The sequence below is a fragment of the Tachyglossus aculeatus genome, chromosome Y4 (genome assembly GCF_015852505.1).
Source record: "Tachyglossus aculeatus isolate mTacAcu1 chromosome Y4, mTacAcu1.pri, whole genome shotgun sequence".
In the NCBI taxonomy this organism is placed as follows: domain Eukaryota; kingdom Metazoa; phylum Chordata; class Mammalia; order Monotremata; family Tachyglossidae; genus Tachyglossus; species Tachyglossus aculeatus.
This window is the reverse complement of record NC_052096.1, coordinates 4198250-4217271: the sequence shown is the minus strand read 5'-3', so window position 1 is coordinate 4217271 and position 19022 is coordinate 4198250. Positions and strand designations below refer to the sequence as shown.

Sequence of the window (19022 nt, the reverse complement as noted above, 5' to 3'; positions counted from 1 at the left end):
TGGGCCTCAGTTCCCTCATCTGTAAAATGGGGATTAAGATTGTGAGCCCCACGTGGGACAACCTGATCACCTGTATCCCCCAGAGCTTAGAACAGTGCTTTGCACATAGCGCTTAACAAATACCATCATCATTATTATTATTATTAGACGGAGAGAAAAGAGTAGAGTTGGAAGAACTCTACCGGATCATACGCTTGCAAGCGCTTAGTATATAGTACACGGCACACAGTGAGCGCTCAACAAATGCCGCCGACCTCTGGGGCCAGCGGGAGAGAAGACACTGGATTTGGGTGGTGGTAGTAGTAATAACTGTGGTATTTGTTAAGCGCTTCCTATGTGGCAGGCTGGGGTGGATAGAAGCAAATTGGGTTGGACACAGTCCCTGTCCCAAAGGAGGCTTACAGTCTTAGGGAAGCAGCGTGGCTCAATGGAAAGAGCCCGGGCTTGAGAGCCAGACGTCATGGGTTCAAATCCCGGCTCCACCGACTGCCAGCTGTGTGACTTTGGGCAAGTCACCTAACTTCTCTGTGCCTCAGTTACCTCATCTGTAAAATGAGGACGAAGACTGTGAGCCCTGCTTGGGACAATCTGATCACCTTGTATCCTCCCCAGCGCTTAGAACAGGGCTTTGCACATAGTAAGCGTTTAACAGGTGCCATCATCATTATTATTATTATTATTAACCCATTTTGAAGATGCGGGAGAAGGAAGAAAGACATAAACAAGCCAGGGAAGATGGGGAAGAGCCCTAAGGGAAGAGGGGTCACTTGAGACGATTCAGGAGCCGGCTGAGCAGCGTGGCTCAGTGGAAAAGAGCCCGGGCTTTGGAGTCAGAGGTCATGGGTTCAAACCCCGGCTCCGCCAATTGTCAGCTGTGTGACTTTGGGCAAGTCACTTCACTTCTCTGTGCCTCAGTTACCTCATCTGTAAAATGGGGACTAAGACTGTGAGCCCCACGTGGGACAACCTGATCACCTTGTAACCTCCCCAGAGCTTAGAACAGTGCTCTGCACATAGTAGGCGCTTAATAAATGCCATTAAAAAAAAAAAAGAACAGCTTGCCTGCACACAGTAAAGCGCTTAACATACACCATACGAATGAATGTGACCTTGGGCGAGTCCCTTCACTTCCTCTGTGCCTGTGTAAGGGGGATTCAATACCTGTCTGCCCTCCTACTTGGTCTGTGAGCCCCGTGTGGGACGGGGACTGTGTCCAACCTGATTAACTCGTGTCTGCCCCAGCGCTTAGAACGGCGCTTGACACATTGTAAGGGCTTAAGAGATGCCATACTGAAAAGGAAAAATAAAAGGAAGAAACAGGAAAGCAGATCCCTTCGCTGTCGGAAAAGCCGTGGGAGGAGAGAACCCAGCCCCGGGCTGAAGGGTGGGGTCACTCAGGTCTCATGGAAGAAGCAGCTTGGCCTAGTGGCTAGGGACCAGGCCCGGGACTCAGATGGACCCGGGTTCTAATCCTGACTCCGCCACTTGTCTCCTGTGTGACCTTGGGTAGGACGCTTCACTTCAGTTCCCTCATAGGGAAGATGGGGATTGAGACTGTGAGCCCCACACGGGATAGGGCGTGGCTCAGTGGAAAGAGCCCGGGCTTTGGAGTCAGAGGTCATGGGTTCAAATCCCGGCTCCGCCAACTGTCAGCTGTGTGACTTTTCTCTGTGCCTCAGTTCCCTCATCTGTAAAATGGGGATTAAAACTGTAAGCCCCCCCACGGGACAACCTGATCACCCTGTAACCTCCCCAGTGCTTAGAACAGTGCTTTGCACATCATAAGCGCTTAATACCATTATTATTATTATTAATCTGATTAGCTTGGATACCCCAGCACTTAGAACAGTGCCTGGTACACTAAGTGCTTAGAAATACCATCATTATCATTTCTATTGCTATAATTATGATTTCATTAGTAGCAGAGGGGGGAATCTCACCGGCCTCAGGGGTCTCCTTCCCCACGTGGGCGGCCTCCATGGAGCCAATGCCGCCGCTGAACATGATCGGTTTGATCCACTCTCGCCGCTGCCCGTCGGGAAGCCGGAGGCCCAGGGAGCGGGCGAAGCCTGGGCCCAGAGGCGGCCCGTGACAAAGGGTTAAGGAAGGAGGGGCCGGGGGCCCGGATGGCCGTGCCGGCTCTCACCTCCCACCTTCCCCCCCGGGTCCCTCCCCCAGGCCGCTCACCTGTCAGCACGGGCTCCCCGAACTTGTTCCCGTAGTCCGAGGCCCCATCGCTCGCCTCGATGGCCACGTCCAGGGGCCGGGCGAAGTTGTCCGGGTACTCGAGGCTGGCGTCCTCCCAAGGCAGCTCGTACCCTGGAGGCGGGCGGGGGACGGGTGGACCGTCGGCGCCGACACGTGCCAAATCCCCGGAGGGCAGGGGGTCTCGCGTGGGTTAGGGAAGTGCGGTGGCCCCCCGACCCCCGGGGGCGGAAAAAGGCTCCAACCTCAAGTAGGATCAGGAAAGGGATGGAGGGGGGCCGGGTCAGGAAACTAAGGACCCTGCCTTAATGTCTCTATCCCTCATCTATCTAATCTAATCTATCCATTTGCCCCTCGTCCCCCTCTCCATCCCCCCCCTTCTTACCTCCTTCCCTTCCCCACAGCACCTGTATATATGTATATATGTTTGTACATATTTATTACTCTATTTATTTAATTTGTACATATCTATTCTATTTATTTTATTTTGTTAGTATGTTTGGTTTTGTTCTCTGTCTCCCCCTTTTAGACTGTGAGCCCACTGTTGGGTAGGGACTGTCTCTATATGTTGCCAATTTGTGCTTCCCAAGTGCTTAGTACAGTGCTCTGCACATAGTAAGCGCTCAATAAATACGATTGATTGATTGATTCATTTCTCTTAATGACTGTCTCCCCCTTTAAACCGTCAGCTCACTATGGGCGGGGAATGTGTCTGTTGTATTGTACTCTCTTCTCTTTATGAATGGCATTCAATAAGCACTTACTATTGACCAGGCACTGTACTAAACGCTGGGGTAGATACAAGCTACAGTCCATATCCCACATTCATTCATTCATTCAATTGTATTTATGAAGCGCTTACTGAATGCAGAGCACTGTACTAAGCACTTGGGAGAGTACAATACAATAAAGAGTGATAATCCCTGTCCACAATGAGCTGACAGTCTAGAGGGGGCTCTGTCTTCTTTTTTTTTTTTTTAAATGGTATTTGTTAAGCATTTACTATGTGTCAAACGCTGTTTGAAGTTAATTAGGTCAGACACGGTCCCTGTTCCACATGGGGCTTAAGAGTTTTAAGCGGGAGGGGGAACAGATATCGAATCCCCATTTTACAGCTGAAGAAACTGAAGCTCAGAGAAGTCAAGTGACTTGCCCTTAGTCAGAGCCGGGATTAGAACCCAGGGCCTCTACTTCCCCGGCCCAGGCTCTTTCTACTAGGCCATACCGCTTCATAACTCCTCTTTTACAGATGAGAGAGCTGAGGTAGAAAGAGAGAAGTGACCTGCGCAAGGTCATCGAGCAGACAAGTGGCAGGACGCAGATCCTTCTGACTCCCGGCCCGGGCTCCATGTACTAGGCCACGCTGCTTCCCTATTTTGCTTGCAAGGCGAGAACTGGGGAAATGAGTGATCCTGGAGCAGGAGGGAGAGTCCCTCCAACAAAATAAGAGTCCTTCCATCCCCCCCACAAGCCCCCGACCTCCCTCCGGGCCAGGGGAAGGCCTGGTCCTTGACTGGGGACCGTAGTCCCCGGCGGGCGTGGGGGGGCCAGGCCAGCGAGGTCTCGGGACGGGACGATCACCTGGGATGTGGAGGTTGCCGAAGCAGTAGCCCGCCGTGCCGGCCACCACGTGGGCCCCGCGGCCGGTGCACTGGACGTCCCGGATCCTGCCCCCGGTGCCCGTGGTGGCTCCGCTGAAGGGGGCGACGCCTGGGGAGGGGGTGGAGCCGGTAAGCCTACCGGCAGTCAGCTCCCCCCACCCCGACCTCCTCCTCCTCCCCACCCTCCTAGCCTCCCTGCTCTCTGCTCACCGGTGGGGAAGTTGTGCGTTTCGGCGGTAAAGATGACGTGCCGCAGCCCCTGCTTCTTCTGGAACAGGCTGGGCTTGGAGGGGTCTTCGGGACACAGGGACCCCACTTTCCGCCCCTGGATGGCACTGGGTGGAGGGAGGGGACGGGTGGCCACCAGCGCCGCCCCCTCCTCCCTCCTCCTTATATTGACACTACTTGTTAAGCACTTACTATGTGCCAAGCACTGTTCGAAATGCTGGGGTAGACCCAAGTTAATCAGGTTGGACACAGTCCCTATCCCACAGGCCGCTCAGAGTCTTAATTCCCATTTTAAAGATAAGGGAACTGAGGCCAAGAGAAGTGAATAATAATAATAATAATAATAATAATAATAATAATAATGGCATTTGTTAAGCGCTTACTATGTGCAGAGCACTGTTCTAAGCGCTGGGAAGTGAAGCGACTTGCCCAGCAGACACGTGGGGTAGCCGGAATTAGAACCCAAGTCCTCCTGATTCCCAGGCCCGGCCTCTATCCCGTAGCCCACGCAAGGCTCCCCATCCATATCCCACAGGGACGCCTCAGCCCCTCACCTGCTGTTGTCACAGAATTTGATGACATTGTTGGGGTTGGAGGACGCCTGGGTCCCCATAACAGCCTCAAACAGCGATTCCTTCAGCTCCTCGCCATCCACCCGCAGGCGACCCTTGAAGAACCAGTGGCGACTGTGCTCGCTGTTGGGGGGAAGAAGGGGTGATTATGGGGTCCTAGGGACCCTTCCCCCCAAGCCAATCCCAACCGAACTCCGGGATTCTCTCCGGGTTCCGACAGAAGCTGTCGGGAAGGCGTGTCAGTGGGGAGGGAGAAGGGTGACGCTGAGGCTTTGGGGTTAGAGCAGCTGAGAAAAAGAACGGAGCAGGAGAGAAATCCGGCTGAGGGGGAAAAGCCATTTGCCACGCTTGGCTTCTCTCGCCTCCTTCCCCGAGGCGTGAGGATGACCCGGAGAGGTGGGCAGAAGGAGAGAGAGAGAGATAGAGCTGACCGGCGGGTGAGCCCGCCGACCTCTGGGGAGTGGTGGGGGCCCCACCTCGAAGGTCAGGGCCTTGTCCCCCCGGCCCGCCACTCCCTGCCCACCCCTGGCCCCGTCTGCCCGGTCGGTCCACCTGTTGGACTGGGCCAGGTCGAAGGCCTCCACGGTGCTGGGGTTGCGCCCAAGCTCCTGGAAACGCCGCGTGTAGAAATCCAGGTCCCAGGAGTCAAAGGCCAGGCCTGGAACGAAAGCCCCCCCTGCCCTGTTCAGAGCCAACGCACCCCTCCGACCCCCAGCCCCCTGCCCGTCCCCCCAGGCTGCAGCCTACCCAGCTCCCGGTTGGCCCTCTCGAACGCGGGCCGGCCCTCGGCCAGGACGTCGATGGCGCCGGCGGGGGCGGCCGGGGGGCCCCCCCAGGGAGAAGGTCCGGATGGGCTCGGGGAACAGCTGCTCCGTCATGCGGTCGTGGAGGGCGGCCAGGGCAGAGGCCTCGTCCCGGGCTGTCGGGGGCTGGGCCAGCTGCGGGTGCGGGGACAGACACGGAGTGAGCCTCTATGCCGGAAGCTCACTGCGGGCGTCTGTTGTAATGGACTCTTCCGAGCACTTCGTACAGCGCTCTGCCCACAGTACGTGCTCAATAAATTCGACTGACTATTCATATTAATGTCTGCCTCTCCTTCTACAGCCCAGTCTGCACCCTCCGCTCCTCCACCACTGATCTCCTCACCGTACCTCGCTCTCGCCTGTCCCACCATCGACCCCCGGCCCACGTCATCCCCCGGGCCTGGAATGCCCTCCCTCTGCCCATCCGCCAAGCTAGCTCTCTTCCTCCCTTCAAGGCCCTGCTGAGAGCTCACCTCCTCCAGGAGGCCTTCCCAGACTGAGCCCCTTCCTTCCTCTCCCCCTCGTCCCCCTCTCCACCCCCCCATCTTACCTCCCTCCCTTCCCCACAGCACCTGTATATATGTTTGTACATATTTTTTTTTACTCTATTTATTTATTTAATTTATTTGTACATATCTATTCTATGTTATTTTGTTAGTATGTTTGGTTTTGTTCTCTGTCTCCCCCTTTTAGACTGTGAGCCCACTGTTGGGTAGGGACTGTCTCTATATGTTGCCAATTTGTACTTCCCAAGCGCTTAATACAGTGCTCTGCACATAGTAAGCGCTCAATAAATACGACTGATGATGATGATGATGCCTCCCCCTCTAGACGGTAAGCTCGTTGTGGGCAGGGAATGCGTGTTATATTGTTACATTATCCTCCCCCAAGCGCTTGAGAGGATAATCACATCATAAGCACTCAATAAATACCGCCGGCCAACTGTTTGGGCGGGCCAGGGTAGGGGACCCTTGGGCCTCCCCCCAGCCCCTCACCCCGGCCCCTGCTCACCCTGAGGAGGTAGCGGCGGGTGGTCTCCACGCGGTCCACGGCCCCCAGCCCCGCCACCTGACACACGGACGTGATGTTGGTGGACGCTGGGGTGGAGAAGTTCAGTCTGGGGAAAGGAGAGAAGGATTCGTGAAAATCTAGGAGCCTGGTCCAGTCGCGGGGAGCCTGAGAGTCAGGAGGACCCGGGTTCTAAACCCGACTCTGCCCCTTATCCGCTGGGTGACCTTGGGTAAGCCCCTTCACTTCTCGGTGCCTCAGTTCCCTCATCTGGAAAATGGGGCTCAAGACTGTGAGCCCTATGTGGGACAGGGACCGGGCCCAACCTGATTAGCTTGAATCTACCCCTCTGCTTAGAATGGTGCCTGGCACTTGTTCATTCATTCGGTCGCATTTATTGAGCGCTTACTGCGTTCAGAGCACTGTACTAAGCGCTTGGGAAGTACAAGTTGGCGACATATAGAGACGGTCCCTACCCAACCGTGGGCTCACAGTCTAGAAGGGGGAGACAGACAACAAAACAAGACATGCGGACAGGTGACAAGTCGTCAGAACGAATAGAATTAAAGCTAAATGCACATCATTAACAAAATAAATAGAATAGTAAGTATGTACAAGTAAAATAAATAGAGTCATAAATCTGTACAAACATCTATACAGGTGCGGTGGGGAGGGGAAGGAGGTAAGGCAGGGGGATAATGATGATGATGTTGGTATTTGTTAAGCGCTTACTATGTGCAAAGCACTGTTCTAAGCGCTGGGGGGAATACAAGGAGATAAGGTTGTCCCATGTGGGGCTCACAGTCTTAATCCCCATTTTACAGATGAGGGAACTGAGCCCCAGAGAAGTGAAGTGACTCGCCCAAGGGATGGGGAGGAGGAGAGGAAAAAGGGGGCTCAGTCTGGTAAGCGCTTAACAAACGCCACAATTATTATTATTATTCTAATCCCAGCTCCACTCCCAGCCTGCTGGTGGACCTTTGGCTAGTCACTTCACTGCCCTGGGCCTCGGACTCCGTCTCAGGAAAATGGGGATTCCTCTAGACTATCAGCTCCTTGTGGGCAGGGAGCCGGTCTCCCAACTCTGCTATATTGTACTCGCCCAAGTGCTTAGTACAGGGCTCCGCACGCAGTGAGCACTCAATAAATATAACTGGAAGACCGACTGACTAGTCTTCATTCATTCAGTTGTAATTGTTGAACACTTACTGTGTGCAGAGCACTGTACTAAGCGCTTGGGAGAGTACAACAACAATAATAATAGTAACCTCAGACCATGAAGGACGCCTCGTCTACGCCATCCCTTCACCCTCCGGGTGGACGGGGGGGTGCCGGCTGCTATGGTGAGCAGCACGGGCCCTCAGCCTTAATACTAATAATAATAATTGTTGTACTTGCTCAGCGCTTACTATGAGTCAGGCAATGTACCAAGCGCTCGGGTAGATAAAAGCAAATCGGGTTGGACGCCGTCCCTGTCCCCCGTGGGGCTCACCGTCTTAATCATATGATTCCTTGTACATATCTATTCTATTTATTTTATTTTGTTAGTATGTTTGGTTTTGTTCTCTGTCTCCCCCTCCTAGACCGTGAGCCCGCTGTTGGGTAGGGACTGTCTCTATGTGTTGCCAACTTGTACTTCCCGAGCGCTTAGTACAGTGCTCTGCACACAGCAAGCGCTCAATAAATACGATTGATTGATTAATCCCCATTTTCATTCAATCAATCGTATTTATTGAGCGCTTACTATGTGCAGAGCACTGTACTAAGCGCTTGATAAATATGTACAAACATATATACAGTGCTTGTTAAGCGCTTACTATGTGCAAAGTACTTTTCTAAGCGCTGTGGGGGGGATACAAGGTGATCAGGTTGTCCCACGGGGGGCTCACAGTCTTAATCCCATTTTACAGATGAGGGAACTGAGGCACAGAGAAGTTAAGTGGCGGAGCTGGGATTCGAACCCATGACCTCAGACTCCAAAGCCCGATGAGATGGCGGGCATAGGGGTAGATTCAAGCTAATCAGGTTGGGCCCGGTCCCTGTCCCACATAGGGCTTGATCTTGATCCCCGTTTTCCGGATGAGGGAACTGAGGCACCGAGAAGTGAAGGTTGGGCCCAGTCCCTGTCCCACATAGGGCTTGATCTTGATCCCCATTTTCCAGATGAGGGAACTGAGGCACCGAGAAGTGAAGGGGCTTACCCAAGGTCACCCGGCGGATAAGGGGCAGAGGCGGGTTTAGAACCCAGGTCCTCCTGACTCCCAGGCTCCCCGCGACTGGACCAGGCTGCTCCTCTAGATTTTCACGAATCCTTCTCTCCTTTCCCCAGACTGAACTTCTCCACCCCCGCGTCCACCATCTGGAAAACTGTTGGGTAGGGACCGCCTCTATATGTCGCCGACTTGTACTTCCCAAGCGCTTAGTACAGTGCTCTGAACGCAGTAAGCGCTCCATAAATGCGACTGAATGAATGAATAAGTGCCAGGCACCATTCTAAGCACAGGGGTAGATTCAAGATAATCAGGTTGGGCCCAGTCCCTGTCCCACACAGGGCTTGACCTTGATCCCCCTTTTCCAGATGAGGGAACTGAGGCCCCGAGCAGTGAAGTGACCCGCCCGAGGTCACCCGGCGGATGGGTTCTGTTCTCTGTCTCCCCCTTTTAGACTGTGAGCCCACTGTTGGGTAGGGACTGTCTCTATGTGTTGCCAATTTGTACTTCCCAAGCGCTTAGTACAGTGCTCTGCACATAGTAAGCGCTCAATAAATACGATTGATTGATTGGTTGATTGATTGGCGGAGCCGGGATCAGAACCCAGGTCCTCCCGACTCCCGGTTCGGGGCTCTCCGGCTTCCGAACCATGGCTGGCAGCGGCACCGTGGCTTAGTTGGTTAAAGCGCCTGTCTAATAAACAGGAGATCCTGGGTTCGAATCCCAGCGATGCCTGCAGCCAGGCCTTCCAGGAGAGGGTCAATTTTCCCCTCGTCCCCCCTCCATCCCCCCATCTTACCTCCTTCCCTTCCCCACAGCACCTGTATATACGTATATATGTCTGTACATATTTATTACTCTATTTATTTATTTTACTTGTCCATATCTATTCATCATCATCAATCGTATTTATTGAGCGCTTACTATGTGCAGAGCACTGTACTAAGCGCTTGGGGAGTACAAATTGGCAACACATAGAGACAGTCCCTACCCAACAGTGGGCTCACAGTCTAAAAGGGGGAGGCAGAGAACAAAACCAAACATACTAACAAAATAAGATCATCATCATCATCAATCGTATTTATTGAGCGCTTACTATGTGCAGAGCACTGTACTAAGCGCTTGGGAAGTACAAACTGGCAACACATAGAGACAGTCCCTACCCAACAGTGGGCTCACAGTCTAAAAGGGGGAGGCAGAGAACAAAACCAAACATCATAAGATAAATAGAATAGATATGTACAAGTAAAATAAATACATAGAGTAATAAATATGTACACACATATATACATATATTTAGGTTTTGTTCTCTGTCTCCCCCTTTTAGACTGTGAGCCCACTGTTGGGTAGGGACCGTCTCTACGTGTTGCCAACTTGGACTTCCCAAGCGCTTAGTCCGGGGCTCTGCGCGCGGGAAGCGCTCAATAAATACGACTGATGATCGTTTTCATTCATTCAGTTGTATCTGCTGAACACTTACTGTGTGCAGAGCACTGTACTAAGCGCTTGGGAGAGTACAACAACAACAATAATAATAATAGTAACCTCAGACCATGAAGGACGCCTCGTCTACGCCATCCCTTCACCCTCCGGGTGCTCAATCGTATTTATCGAGCGCTTCCCGCGCGCAGAGCCCTGGACTAAGCGCTGGATGATGATGGCAACCCGGGGAGGGGTGGCGGCGCTTCTCACCTCAGCCCGACTTCGAGGAGCATCATCATCATCATCATCAATCGTATTTATTGAGCGCTTACTATGTGCAGAGCACTGTACTAAGCGCTTGGGAAGTACAAACTGGCAACACATAGAGACAGTCCCTACCCAACAGTGGGCTCACAGTCTAAAAGGGGGAGGCAGAGAACAAAACCAAACATACTAACAAAATAAGATAGATAGAATAGATATGTGCAAGTAAAATAAATACATAGAGTATTAAATATGTACACACATATATACATATATTTATTTTATTTTGTTAATATGTTTGGTTTTGTTCTCTGTCTCCCCCTTTTAGACTGTGAGCCCACCGTTGGGTAGGGACCGTCCCTACGTGTTGCCAACTTGGACTTCCCAAGCGCTTAGTCCGGGGCTCTGCGCGCGGGAAGCGCTCAATAAATACGACTGATGATCGTTTTCATTCATTCAGTTGTATCTGCTGAACACTTACTGTGTGCAGAGCACTGTACTAAGCGCTTGGGAGAGTACAACAACAACAATAATAATAATAGTAACCTCAGACCATGAAGGACGCCTCGTCTACGCCATCCCTTCACCCTCCGGGTGCTCAATCGTATTTATCGAGCGCTTCCCGCGCGCAGAGCCCTGGACTAAGCGCTGGATGATGATGGCAACCCGGGGAGGGGTGGCGGCGCTTCTCACCTCGGCCCGACTTCGAGGAGCAGGTCAAGGGGACCAGGCCGGAGGCAGGACGTCTTGGCGATGCCCGCCGTCTCCAGGGGACAGCTGAACAGCCACCGCAGCTTCTTCTCCTCTTGAGGGGTCGGCCCCGAGACCCCTGGGGGGACGTTTTTCGTCAGCTCCCCGGCCCACCCCGCCGCAACCGGCCCCCCACCCCGGCCCCCCGATACCTGTCCAGTTGACATTGAAGCAGAGCTCGGTCTCCACAGCCTGTAGGCCCGACAGCTGGGCCCGGAGGCATTGGAGGGCCCGGTTTTTGATCGCCCCGTCGGGGCCCGGAAGGCGTCTGTAGAAACGGATAACTTGGGGCTCCCCGGCATCCGCCTGCGGAGAGGCGGCGGAGGACTCCTCGGAGGAGGGCAACCCTTTCTGGGAGACAAAACCACCATGTTGTGTGCGGTCAAGTGGCAGCCCGGCCCAGTGGAAATGATGACGATGGCATTTGTTAAGCGCTGACTATGTGCAAAGCACTGTTCTAAGCCCTGGTCGGGGGGGGGGAATACAAGGTGATCAGGTTGTCCCACTGGGGGCTCCCAGTCTTCACCCCCACTTTCCAGATGAGGTCACTGAGGCTCAGAGAAGCCAAGTGACTTGCCCAAGGTCGCCCAGCAGACTTGCGGTGGGGCGGGGATTCGAACCCGTGACCTCGGGCTCCAAAGCCCGGGCTCCTTCCGCTGGGCCACGCTGCTTCTCTGAAAGAGCACGGAGCCAGCGGTCGTGGGTTCGCATCCCGGCTCCGCCACGTGTCCGCTGTGTGGCCGTGGGCAAGTCACTTAACTTCTCTGAGCCTCAGTTACCGCATCCGGAAAATGGGGGTTAAGACTGTGAGCCCCACGTGGGACAACCTGATCACTTTGTACCCCCCCCAGCGCTTAGAACAGTGCTTTGCACAGAGGAAGCGCTTAACAAATGCCAACATTATTATTATTATTATTTATTTTACTTGTACATATTTATTCTGTTTGTTTTATTCTGTTAATATGTTTTGTTTTGTTCTCTGGCTTCCCCTTCTAGACTGGGAGCCCACTGTTGGGTAGGGACGGTCTCTATGTGTTGCCAACGTGCACTTCCCAAGCACTTAGTACAGTGCTCTGCACACAGTAAGCGCTCAATAAATACTATTGAATGAATGAATGAATAATAATAATATTATTATACTTGTTAAGTGCTTAGTGTGAACCATTCATTCAATCGTATTTACTGAGCGCTTACTGTGTGCAGAGCACTGTATTAAGCGCTTGGGAAGTACAAGTTGGCAACATATAGAGATGGTCCCTACCCAACAACGGGTTCACAGTCTAGAGGACTAGTTTGTATCTACTCCGGTGCTTAGAACAGTGCCTGGCACATCGTAAGTGCTTAACGAAAACAAAAAACAAACAAAAAAAATCCAGTGCTCAATAAATACCACTGATTATTGTACTGCACTCTCTCCAGCATTTAGTTCAGGGCACATGGGAAACACTCCACAAAATACTTGTTGGATTAGACTCTCCCAGGTGCTTAGTACAGATCTTTGCATTCATTCATTCATTCAATCGTATTTATTGAGCGCTTACTGTATGCAGAGGAGAGGCGGAGGACTTGTTTGATGAGGGCAACCCGTTCTGGGAGACAAAATAACCATGTTGTGTGGCGTCAAATGGCAGTGTGGACTAATAATAACATTATTATTATTATTATTGTACTTGTTGAGCACTTAGTCTGTGCCATTCATTCAATCGCATTTACTGAGCGCTTACTGTGTGCAGAGCACTGTACTAAGCGCTTGGGAAGTACAAGTTGACAACATATCGAGGCGGTCCCTACCCAACAGTGGGCTCACAGTCTAGAAGGGGAAGACAGAGAACAAAACAAAACATATTAACAAAATAAAATAAATAGAATAAATAGGTACAAATGAAATAAATACGTACGAACATATATACAGGTGCTGTGGGGAGGGGAAGGAGGTAAGGTAGGGGGGATGGGGAGGGTGCACATAGTTAGCACCTAATAAATACCAATGATTGACTAATTATTGTTCTGGACTCTCCCAAACACTTAGTCTAGGGCTCTGCACATACTTAGCGCCCAACAAATACCACTGATTGACCTCTGTACTGGACAGTCGCAAGAGCTTACTGCAGGACTCAGCGCACAGCAGGCGCTCAAAAAATACTACTGATTCACTGATGTAATAATAATAATAATAATGGTGGTATTTGTTAAGCGCTTACTATGTGCAAAGCATTGTTCTAAGCAGGTTGTCCCACTTGGGGCTCACAGTCTTAATCCCCATTTTACAGATGAGGGAACTGAGGCACAGAGAAGTTAAGTGGCTTGCCCAAGGTCACACAGCTGACAAGTGGCGGAGCCAGGATTTGAACCCGAGACCTCTGACTCCCAAGCCTGCGCTCTTTCCACTGAGCCACGCTGTGATGATGTACTGGACTCTCCCAAGCCCTTAGTCCAGGGCTCCGCACACAGTAAAGCATCATCATCATCAATCATATTTATTGAGCGCTTACTATGTGCAGAGCACTGTACTAAGCACTTGGGAAGTACAAATTGGCAACATATAGAGATGGTCCCTACCCAACATTGGGCTCACAGTCTAAAAGGGGGAGACAGAGAACAAAACCAAACATACTAACAAAATAAAATAAATAGAATATGTATGTACAAGTAAAATAAATAGAGTAATAAATATGTACAAACATATATACATATATACAGGATATATATAAAGCAGAGAGATAGAGCACGGGCCTGGGAGTTGGAAGGTCCTGGTTCTCACCCCAACTCCCCCACATGTCCGCGGTGACCTTGGACAAGTCATTTCACCGCTCTGTGCCTCAGTCGCCTCATCTGTAAAACGAGGATTGACGCCGTGAGCCCCACGTGGGACAGCGACTGTGTCCGGCCCGATTTGCTTGGCTCCACCCCAGCGCTTAGGATGGTGTTTGGCACATAGTAAATGCTTAACAAATACTGCAATTGTGATTATTATTAATAAACGCTCAGTAAGTACCATTGATTGGCCGTATCGCAGCGGCAGGAGGTCACCGCAGGTTCCACGCGTCTGATTTCAGAGGGCGAAGCAGGGAGCACCAGGCTCTGGAGGCTTGTCCCGGGAGGCTGCGGGAGGGAAGGACACAAGCAGATGAGACGACGGCCACTCGTGGCCCAGAGCAAGTGAGTGAGCCTCCTAATTCTGTCAATCAATCAATCAATTCTATTTATTGAGCGCTTACTGTGGGCAGAGCGCTGCACTAAGCGCTTGGGAAGTACAAGCTGGCAACATACAGAGACGGTCCCTACCCAACAGTGGGCTCACAGTCTCTGATCCCTAAGAGAACGAGGGAAGCGGCGTGGCTCGGTGGAAAAGAGCATCGGGCTTCGGAGTCAGAGGTCATGGGTTCAAATCCCGCCTCTGCCACTTTGTGTGACTTTGGGCAGGTCACTTCACTTCTCTGGGCCCCAGTTCCCTCATCTGGAAAGTGGGGATGAAGACTGTGAGCCCCTCTGTGGGGCAACCTGATCACCTTGTAACCTCCCCAGCGCTTAGAACAGTGCTTGGCACATAGTAAGCGTTTAATAAATGCCATCAGAAAAAAAAAAAGGGGGGGCGATTTGAGGCAAACAGCAGGGAGGAAATGGACTGTTAAGGAGGTTGGAGACTGTTTAGTAAGCAATACAAAATCCAAGTTGGGGGGCGGGTGTGTGTGTGTCTGTGTGTCAAAGGTCCCCCTTCAGTCCACCTGCCACCTGGATGGGCACTGGGGTACCGGTATATCATCATCATCATCATCAATCGTATTTATTGAGCGCTATGTGCAGAGCACTGTACTAAGCACTTGGGAAGTACAAATTGGCAACATATAGAGACAGTCCCTACCCAACAGTGGGCTCACAGTCTGTATATATGTATATATGTTTGTAGGTATTTATTACTCTATTTTATTTGTACATATTTATTCTATTTATTTTATTTTGTTAATATGTTTTATTTTGTTCTCTGTCTCCCCTTTCCAGACTGTGTGCCCACTGGTGGGTAGGGACCGTCTCTATATGCTGCCAACTTGGACTTCCCAAGCGCTTACATATTAGACTCTCCCAAGCCCTTAGTAGTGCTCTGCATATCATCATCATCATCAATCGTATTTATTGAGCGCTTACTGTGTGCAGAGCACTGTACTAAGCGCTTGGGAAGTACAAGTTGGCAACAAATAGAGACAGTCCCTACCCAACAGTGGGCTCACAGTCTAAAACAATAATAATGTTGGTATTTGTTAAGCGTTTACTATATGCCAAGCACTGCTCTAAGTGCTGGGGTAGGAACAAGGTCATCAGGTTGGCCCACATGGGGCTCACAGACTTATTCCCCATTTTACAGATGAGGTGACTGAGGCACAGAGAAGTGACTTGCCCAAAGGCACACAGCTGACAAGCGGTGGGGCCGGAATTAGAACCCACGACCTCTGACTCCCAAGCCTGTGCTCTTTCCACTGAGCCATGCTGCTTCTCAATAAAAGATGCTCAATAAATACCATTGATTGATTCTCAAGCGCTTAGTACAGTGCTCTGCACACAGTAAGCGCTCAATAAATACGATTGATTGATTGATTGGTGGCATCACCACCCCATTCCAGGGACAGAGGCAGCAGTTCTTCCTCCCTCCTCCTCTTCCCTCCCTGGAGATCCCAGGGGAGGGGTGTCTAGTGGATAGAGCCGGGCATGGGAGTCAGAAAGACCTGGGTTTTAATCCTGGCTCTGCCACTTGGGTGCTTTGTGACACTGGGCAAATCACTTCACTTCTCTGGGCCCCGGTCACCTCATCTGTAAAAACAGGGATGAGGAATGTGAGCCCCATGCGGGACGTGGACTTTTTTTTTTGATGGCATTTACTAAGCGCTTACTATGTGCAAAGCACTGTTCTAAGCGCTGGGGAGGTTACAAGGTGATCAGGTTGTCCCGGGGGGGCTCACAGTCTTCATCCCCATTTTACAGGTGAGGGAACTGAGGCCCAGAGAAGTGAAGTGACTTGGCCAAAGTCACCCAGCTGACAACTGGCGGGGCCAGGTTTTGAAACCATGACCTCTGACTCCAAAGCCCGGGCTCTTTCCACTGAGCCACGCTGCTTCCCCAGTGTTCTGCACACAGTAAGCGCTCAGTAAATACGATTGAACGAATGAGTCCGTCACGGTAGATTCCCCAATCAATCAATCGTATTTATTGAGCGCTTACTGTGTGCAGAGCACTATACTAAGCGCTTGGGAAGTCCAAGTTGGCAACAGCTAGAGACGGTCCCTACCCAACAGCGGGCTCACAGTCTAGAAGGGGGAGCCAGACAACAAAACCAAACATATTAACAAAATAAAATAGAAATGGAGGGAGAGAGAGAGGGGACAGAGAAAGAGAGGAATGGAGAGAGAGAGAAACAGAGAGGGGGCAGAGAAACAGAGACAGAGAAAGAGAGGAAGAAATAGAGAAATGGAGAGAGAGAGAGAGAGAGAGAGAGAGAGAGAGAGAGGGAAAGAGAGGAAGAAAGAGAAATGGAGAGAGAGAAACAGAGAGGGGGCAGAGAAACAGAGACAGAGAAAGAGAGGAAGAAATAGAGAAATGGAGAGAGAGAGAAACAGAGGGGGCAGAGAAACAGACAGAGGAAGAAATAGAGAAATGGAGAGAGAGAAACAGAGAGGGGGCAGAGAAACAGAGACAGAGAAAGGGAGGAAGAAATAGAGAAATGGAGAGAGAGAAACAGAGGGGGCAGAGAAACAGACAGAGGAAGAAATAGAGAAATGGAGAGAGAGAGAAACAGAGACAGGGAAAGAGGGAGAAATAGAGAGACAGAGAGAAAAACAGAGAGGGGGCAGAGAAACAGAGACAGAGAAAGAGAGGAAGAAATAGAGAAATGGAGAGAGAAACAGAGAAACAGGGAGAGGAAGAGAGAGAGAGAGAGAGAGAGAGAGAGAGAAACAGAGAGGGGGCAGAGAAACAGAGAGACAGAGAAAGAGAGAAATAGAGAAATGGAGAGAGAAACAGAGAGGGGCAGAGAGACAGAGAAAGAGGAAGAAATAGAGAAATGGGGAGAGAGAGAGAGAGAGAGAAACAGAGAGGGGGCAGAGAAACAGAGGAAGAAATAGAGAAATGGAGAGAGAGAGAGAGAAACAGAGGGGGCAGAGAAACAGAGAGACAGAAAGAGAGGAATAAATAGAGAAATGGAGAGAAACATAGAAACAGGGAAAGAGAGGAAGAAATAGAAAAATAGAGAGGGGGGGGCAAACAGAGAGACAGAGAAAGAGAGGAAGAAATAGAGAAATGGAGAGAGAGAAACAGAGAGGGGCAGAGAAACAGCCAGAGAAAGAGGAAGAAATAGAGAAATGGGGAGAGAGAGAGAGAGAGAGAGAGAGAGAGAGAGAAACAGAGAGGGAGCAGAGAAACAGAGGAAGAAATAGAGAAATGGAGAGAGAGAGAGAGAGAAACAGAGGGGGCAGAGAAACAGAGAGACAGAGAAAGAGAGGAATAAATAGAGAAATAGAGAGAGAAACAGAAAGACAGAGAAAGAGATGAAGAAATAGAGAAATGGAGAGAGACAGGCGCTTAGTACTCCGGTGTATTGGACTCCCCCAGGCGTTTAGGGCAGTGTACCCCCTCTCCCAAGTGTTTAGCTCAGTGTTCCGCCGTACTAAGCGCTCAATAAAACGATGGATGGAAGGAGGGATTACCGTTAGGCCGCCAAACTCACCACCACGAGCACTGGCGTCCACACAACGCGGTTCAAGAGGGCCGGGCGGCGTGACCCCTGACCTCACGTCCGGGGGAGGGACACCGGGGACCGGGCGGGAAAACAATTCGAAATTCATTCACTCATCAGTTAGTCATTCATCCATCCATCATTCATTCATTCGCATTGAGTGAACGCTTCCTAATAAGAGCAATAGTAATGATGATGGTATTAGTTAAGCGCTTACTATAACAATGATAATAATAATGAGGGCATTTATTAAGCGCTTACTATGTACAAAGCACTGTTCTAAGCGCTGGGGAGGCTACAAGATTATCAGGTTGTCCCTCACGGGGCTCACAGTCTCAACCCCCATTTTACAGATGAGATAACTGAGGCACAGAGAAGTTAAGTGACTTGCCCAAACTTGCGTTTAGTGAACGCTTCCTAATAATAGCAATAGTAATGATGATGGTATTGGTTAAGCGCTTACTATAACAATAATAATAATAATGAGGGCATTTATTAAGCGCTTACTATGTGCAAAGCACTGTTCTAAACTCTGGGGAGGCTACAAGATTATCAGGTTGTCCCTCACGGGGCTCACAGTCTCAACCCCCATTTTACAGACGAGATAACTGAGGCACAGAGAAGTTAAGTGACTTGCCCAAACTTGCGTTTAGTGAACGCTTCCTAATAATAGCAATAGTAATGATGATGGTATTAGTTAAGCGCTTACTATAACAATGATAATAATAATGAGGGCATTTATTAAGCGCTTACTATGTACAAAGCACTGTTCTAAGCGCTGGGGAGGCTACAAGATTATCAGGTTGTCCCTCACGGGGCTCACAGTCTCAACCCCCATTTTACAGATGAGGTAACTGAGGCACAGAGAAGTTAAGTGACTTGCCCAAACTTTCGCTTAGTGAACGCTTCCTAATAATAGCAATAGTAATGATGATGGTATTGGTTAAGCGCTTACTAGAATAATAATAATAATGAGGGCATTTATTAAGCGCTTACTATGTACAAAGCACTGTTCTAAGCGCTGGGGAGGCTACAAGATTATCAGGTTGTCCCTCACGGGGCTCACAGTCTCAATCCCCATTTTACAGACGAGATAACTGAGGCACAGAGAAGTTAAGTGACTTGCCCAAACTTGCGTTTAGTGAACGCTTCCGAATAATAGCAGTAGTAATGATGATGGTATTTGTTAAGTGCTTAAGGGCTCACTGTCTTCATCCCCATCGTGGTTCAGGGGAAAG

The 19022-nt window shown here is 50.6% G+C and overlaps 1 protein-coding gene and 1 non-coding gene across 2 annotated transcripts in view; one reads left to right on the top strand and one right to left on the bottom strand.

Annotated features, from left to right (window-relative positions):
* PFAS (phosphoribosylformylglycinamidine synthase) overlaps positions 1 to 17818 on the bottom strand; it is a 36497-nt gene extending 18679 nt beyond the window's left edge. The window contains 13 exon segments of the mRNA XM_038768956.1: positions 1941 to 2069; positions 2188 to 2319; positions 3787 to 3915; positions 4017 to 4141; positions 4589 to 4729; positions 5159 to 5264; positions 5354 to 5415; positions 5417 to 5544; positions 6421 to 6526; positions 11007 to 11142; positions 11216 to 11414; positions 14059 to 14165; positions 17776 to 17818. Coding sequence (XP_038624884.1) covers positions 1941 to 2069; positions 2188 to 2319; positions 3787 to 3915; positions 4017 to 4141; positions 4589 to 4729; positions 5159 to 5264; positions 5354 to 5415; positions 5417 to 5544; positions 6421 to 6526; positions 11007 to 11142; positions 11216 to 11414; positions 14059 to 14061 — 1396 coding nt within the window. The 5' untranslated portion in view covers positions 14062 to 14165; positions 17776 to 17818.
* TRNAI-AAU lies at positions 9289 to 9362 on the top strand. Its single transcript has one exon. It is a non-coding gene; the product is annotated as a tRNA-Ile (tRNA).
* Positions 17819 to 19022: the final 1204 nt, after the last annotated feature.